The following is a 6,567-nucleotide window of genomic DNA, read 5'->3' on the forward strand; positions in this document are numbered from 1 at the left end:
TAAAAAAGTCGTTTGTTGGTGATAAACCATCAGCCGAGAACCCTTTTTCTTGCATTCGCACAGAATACGGTTGCCTATAGCAAGTGACTTGCAGTAACGTCAAGTTGTAACAAAGCAAAGAGAACTCATTCAAAAAATGATAAAACCGGTAAATCTGGTTCTCATGAGAAGGCTTAACCTGAAGGATCTGAGAACGGAAATATTATATAATCTCAAGGCTTCAGAATACTTGAGTTAAACCTAAAAAGACGAAGTACGATTTTTTTCCCTCCTTAACAATCGCCTTGTTGAATATGTTAAATGTATTATATTGGGTTCTCAAAGCTGCGTCAATAACGTTCATCATAAAACGGGGCAGCTAAAAAGATAAGCACCTTATCAGGAGTTGACAATATTCTCTATCCTTAGAATTCATATATTGTTTCATTTAAGAATGGGGACAATTAATTTTCATCTTATAATTTTGACCTACTTGTAACTTAATCCTTGATTTTTAACTCAATTCAGTTCCTATAATTTTAATCATTTAAAACTTAGTTCCTATTTAGTCATAAAAAGTTAAAATTCAGAAACCGGACTATTAACCAAGTCACAATTATAAGCACCATTTTTCCACTTGAGATTGGAAGGGTCCTTGAGCATATCGGACCCAGACAAGTTTATAGAATTTACTTCTCACTTTCTTCGCGGGCCATGGTATTGATGCATAATAGTGCCAGCCTCTTGTCTCTTCCAACTTCCAAGTGTTTGCATTTGGGATCCGGATCATCTGCCGCTGCTGTAGAAAAAGGCCAGCGTACTTGTGTACTTTTCTCATGAAATTAAGAAATTAATAATTGCAGCAGCACCGAAGCAAAGCAGCAGAGGATCCAGATCCTTGCATTTTGGCACGAGACGTATCGTTTTCAAGTCGCAGCAATTAAAGCAGAAAAGGCAGCAAAGCTAAGTTTCACATCATTACATCCTTACAAATATGCAGATACTGTATAACCATGAAGAGCCTATGGAAATTGGGGGGGGGGGGGGGAGGAACTAAGCAGTCTGAGAAGAATAGGATGGAGGGGTAGGACTTGAGGTAGGTTCTCTGTACCACTGGTTAGCCTCTCTAGTGAGAAAATAGGCATCTGCAATTTAAAAAGCTTAGGTGAGAGATCCCCAAAAGATCAAATCTATTATTTGAGGAAACAACTAATTTGTAAAACTTCAAAAAGTGTAAGTTTAGCTCCACGTTTATTTTGTTAACCAGGAGTTTTATTAGTGTTTGAAGATTTATGTCCGATGCTAAGTTCACTATTTTCCATGAATAAAGGGCTAAGCTAGTAGTAATGACTAAAGCTTTCTCGTATTTCATTGTCAGCTTCAAAAGTGATAAATGAGAAAAGAGAATCATACTTGTACAAAAATAAGTGCCTCTGGAATGACTAATTATCATAATTTTGCAGTATGCCACACGCAAATCAGAGGGAGTACTTACGCGTACTACTCCATAATTTGATAACCTACCGCCGGAGCTCATTAATTTCATGAGCCGCCATAACATATATGTTCTGTCCCTTTCTTTCAAAATCTAGCATCACTGCCCAGTATATTTGTACGCATTTTTTAAAAATTAGCAGATCTCTCGCTTTTCTTGATAAAATTTTTTGCAGCCACTTATATGTGAATTTAGTTGATGTTTCCAGCTGATTTTAGTTTAATTATGGGATACGCTTTTGGGGTCTGGGCCCTTCAATTTATCACGATAAAGAACGAGAAACAGGGCCCCCTCCCCAAAAAAAAAAAAAAAAAAGAAAGAAATCCTTATCTGATGGGGCATACCTGACAAGAAAACATCTTTGTATGTATCATCGTCATAGACAAATTGTGGAGGATCTGGCGAACCAATGCCAACAATAGTGCTTCCACTGCATGATTAGAAAAGGGATAAGAATAGAGGTTTCAACTTTTGAAGCAAGAACGAGAGGTAATTAATGGTTCCATTATAAGTTGAACCTCAGATGACAAAGAGAAAGCATGAAGAAGAGATATGAAACATGCACTAACAAAGGAGATGCAGAGACCATTGAAATCGATATAGAAGGAAGAAAGTATATCTAGAAATAATTGCAATGCTCCATTTTTATGGCTTTAATATTAATAGCTCTAAACATTCCATTCTAGAGTGTGGTTTGTCTCTCAGATCATCATCAGGAGAGCTGGTACGTTATTTATTTAAACAATAGCTTTTGTCTCACGTTAACTTGGAACTGAGGAAAGGTTTGCAATGTTTAGTGATTCTTCCAAAACCTTTTACTCCTCCTGTCGTTAACACAAGACCCATTTAGCTAATTTGATTAGATTAAGGAAGTTAGGTATATTGGTTAATTATAAGAAATATGACACGTTTTTCTTAAAATACCATAATCATCTTTCTTAATACCCCCTTTTTCTCTTCTACTTGATTTATAGTTGAGGAAGTATCTATAGGAGCAATTTAAAGAAAATTGATAAATATAAGAAATAGATCTTATATTTAGGACCAAAACTAACTCAATAATTGGGTCATATATTAAAAACTGGAGGAGTACTATTTTCAAGCCTTGCAACGTAAATCTAGCTTAATGCACAAGGATAAACTCCGTCCAACCAGCTGAAAGCAAGGAAATGGGGGTTAAAAGATTCTTCCTTCAATTTCATGAACAGCATTGCAAAATCAAGGAGGAATATACTCAAATTTGTTTGATGATTGTTTCTGTGCTTTCATATGTAATATATATATATATATATATGTATATCAAAAAATAAATTATCATGATGTTAGACTAGAAGAATAAATGAGTCAGATCAGCCGCCAAACGCCTTACGCCCTTATCTAGTTTCTAGCCATCTGCCTAGAATTCATCCAAGTGTAATCTCTGGTTATCTTACAACTGGAATCTAGAGAAGAAATTTAATAACTTGTGACAACTATAGATGCTAAAGTATATTTCATGATCAAACGTTTTCTTCAACACGACTTGGTGATTGAAAATTGAAAACAGCTTCATTACTGTATATCAAGTTCAATCGTGCTGACGTTTGAAGAATGCTCAGCCTCACATTGCCCAGACAGACAAGCGCACATAGATTGTATATGTGTGTGCATGCATGATGATCTCTATCACATGATTCACATATATTTAACTTTTAACAAAAGCCAGAAAATTAAGGTTTCCATTTTTATACCTTCCGGACATTAAAACAGCATCATATTCTCCACGACCAGCTGCAATAATTCGCTGCTTCAGTCTTTTAAGAGATGGGAGAACTTCAAATGCTGGGGGTTCTGCAAGAGCAAGGAAAATAATCAAGGAAAAAGTAATGCAGATGAACAAGCGAAAGCACTCAAAGACAACAGTAGATTTTAAGCCTTAACTTATGCTGTGATGCTTCTAAATGTAACTCAGGAACAAACGTAAAGAACTTCCAAAATGTCAACTATAGAAATGAATAATTTGCACTTGCAGTGGTACGACCTAAAACAACCCCTAATCAACGGGCATAACTAAATATTAATGTCAAGTCACAATCCCAATTAATCAAACTGGACTCCAGGTGCCTCCACAATTACACCTCTCAGTAAAATAATGCTCAATAGGGTCAAATAAAAATGTAAAGCTAAAATGAAAAGAGCAAAGAAGGAAAAAAGAAACAGGATTAAAACTTAAAAACACTTAGCAAGAAACATACCCAGATCGTTGATACAAACATCTTGTGATATTCCATTCCTTGATATCTTTTCCAGCAGTGCCAAAGGATCAACATTACTAGCCTGGTCCAATTTTAGACGCTGTCCCATCGAAATTTGTTTAAATTGATCAATACATATATCTATGTGATATTAAAACCTATAGCAAGCCACACTATTTGCAAGTTGTGAATAGTGTGACTTGTTATATGAGGCTTCATTCAGTGCACAAGGTCCACAATCTAATTATAGCAAAAACCAAGAGCGAATTATGGTTTGTCTACTACACCCAGAAATCCTGTACCTTGTAAACTTCTGCTGTTGAACATGCCTCTTGTGGTTTTATGAGAACCATCGGCATATCCAAAGGTATTGGAGGAGGAATATCCTGAACAACCTGTGCATATGAAAGAAAAGTCTTAAATGAAATCACATCGAGGGATATGGCATAAAGCATTGCATAGCCTTCAGTAAACACAAGTTTATGCACAGAGTTTTCAAAGTCTCAAAGATCCAATTGTCCTGAGATTTGTGATAATAATATTTTGTTGCTAGACAAGGAGATGGTTGAGAGCTCAAACTCTCCATAGCCAAGCCTCTTCTCAAAATTTTTTCTGGGAAAGGAAATTGGACAGACCTCACCTCGACCAGTGCAATAGGCTGCTCCCTGAGAGAAAAAGAAAGGGACATCTGATCCAATCTCACTTGACCAATCTTGAAGTTCTTTCTCTGTAGCAAGACAACCACTGAATTGATTTGCTGCCCACAATGCGGTTGCAGCATTGCTACTTCCACCACCTAGCCCTGCCCCACTAGGCACTCGTTTATCAAGATGAATCTGCCAAGAACATGAATATAGGCAGGACAAATTAGGAGGCCGTTTGGTTATTGGAATGGATGAAAATGGAGTGGTGGAAAAGAAATTAAAAAAAAAAAAAAGTGACTAAAATGGAAAGGAAGATAGGTCAACAATGGTTAAAAGGTAAGATGGATAATTTAGTTCAAATGAAAATTCTTGGGGTCAAGAGTCCTGATTCATGAGGTTTTCCACGAGTGTCTTGATTCCCACGTTCGTCACATTGGTCTTTCACGAGAATGAACCAAGATATATGTGCAGCCAACATATTAAAACAAAATGGAGACATCATTCCCATTCTTTAAGTCTTGACCCAAGCAACAAAATGGACCCTAAATATCCTACCATGCACAATGTTTGTTAATAAGCACACACATGCATGCTTGCACTAAATATAAGATAAACAACACGAATTAGATGGGATATCTAGGTCATACCCAAAAAAACTTTTCACTGCCAGTCTTCTTCCTGTAAAGATTAAGCGCCTTAATAATCTGTGGAAAGAGAATAACATAGCACTCACTCTCGGTAGAATATGAACAAGCAATAAAAAGAGGAATGATTTTGAAACCAAAGCATTAGCTTTTGTTATCTTACCAAATTACTATCATCAATGGGCACCCCAGACACATTGGTGGACAAACGGTCCTTTGTTGTTGATGGTGACAAAGAGAACTTAATTGTATCACCAAGACTTATAACCTGAAAATTCGAAAGGAATCTGATATGGTCAAAACTAAATGAAGTCATCTCCCATATATATGACAAAATCTTTCAGAGAAAACATTGAATCATATAATAGAATATGATTACGATTATAATTAACTTACATGGAATAGAGACGCCAAATCATGATATCCATCTACCCTCTTGCTGGTAATCCTCAAGAAAACATTTATCTGTAGTAGACGGTTAACCAGCATCAATATATTGAAACAAATGAGAACTTTGGAGTGCCTCCTAGCAAAAGAACGAAAAATACCTTGCAAGGAGAGAACAAAGTAAGCCTTGAAAGGGGAGCATTCTTGTCCACTTCATCAGCCAGACTGTTCACCCTTTCATCAGGATCATACACAATCTAATTCCGCCAACATTAAAGAAAACAAAAACAAGAACAAATAAATACAAATACAAACCATCCCTTTCATTAAATGCCACACCGGAACTTTAATCCAAAGCATAGCAACCAAAAGGGATAAGAGATAAACCTCTACTCGTCTCCTGGAGGCGTTAGAATCAGAAACCATAGCTTTAAGTTTAAATCTAACGAGCGGGGCTCTTTGAAATTGAATCTTTGAGGCAAAATTGCACGACCCATATCCGAATTGACGTTGATGGTTTCTTCTGAACGAATTTTGAGAAGTAGAGGAGTAGTTACTGCAAAGAAACTGAGAGCAAGCCATGGATAGCCAAGAAATGAGAGAATACTGAGGTCAACCAATGTGCTGCTCTATTGCTTTCAGATGTGTCGATTTGGACTGAAAGAACGAATCTTTGGCTAATTTTCCAACTCTTCCATGTTTAATTTTAATGGAATGTTCACTCCCCTCCTTGGTCATATTCATTTATTCGTGTTCTTCGTGTTTCCCTCTGCCTAAATTCTATTAAAATAGTGCCAAGGTCAATAAAATTAATATTTGTAACAATATACTAAATTTATTAAAAAAGAATATAATAATAAAATATTCTGGTATAAAAATAGAAAAAAATGAATGAAATAAAATTTCTGCATGGAAATTCAATGGCGGCTCAATTATTGTCTACTATATGTGTTTAGTCAAATTTTGACTAAATGAGTTTAATTCATTCGAACAAACATGTTGGGTCATATAATTGGGTCAGTTTTCTAACTGGGCTATAGGAGGCCCAGATGACGCTTTTGATATGTCCAATAATCCAAATCATTGTTTAGAAGTAATGATTTGTTTGATTTCTGCCTCTGAAAAAATATTCATGGTTTGATATTATATATATATATATATATATATATATATTTATATAAGGT

The 6,567-nt window shown here is 35.8% G+C and overlaps 1 protein-coding gene across 1 annotated transcript; it reads right to left on the reverse strand.

Moving 5' to 3' along the window:
* Nucleotides 1-1,032: 1,032 nt before the first annotated feature.
* On the reverse strand, nt 1,033-6,099 carry LOC114737068 (4-diphosphocytidyl-2-C-methyl-D-erythritol kinase, chloroplastic-like). Its single transcript, XM_028924965.1, has 11 exons — nt 5,771-6,099; nt 5,545-5,640; nt 5,393-5,461; nt 5,160-5,264; nt 5,000-5,056; nt 4,344-4,544; nt 4,011-4,103; nt 3,709-3,808; nt 3,205-3,304; nt 1,819-1,904; nt 1,033-1,124 (listed from the first exon to the last, which is right to left on the reverse strand). The coding sequence occupies exons 1-11, from the start codon at nt 5,963-5,965 to the stop codon at nt 1,033-1,035; spliced, it is 1,194 nt and encodes a 397-aa protein (XP_028780798.1). The 5' UTR covers nt 5,966-6,099.
* Nucleotides 6,100-6,567: the final 468 nt, after the last annotated feature.

This window comes from Neltuma alba, unplaced genomic scaffold (assembly GCF_004799145.2).
Source record: "Neltuma alba isolate B1F8T4 unplaced genomic scaffold, ASM479914v2 tig00013403_pilon, whole genome shotgun sequence".
NCBI classification, from domain to species: Eukaryota; Viridiplantae; Streptophyta; class Magnoliopsida; order Fabales; family Fabaceae; genus Neltuma; species Neltuma alba.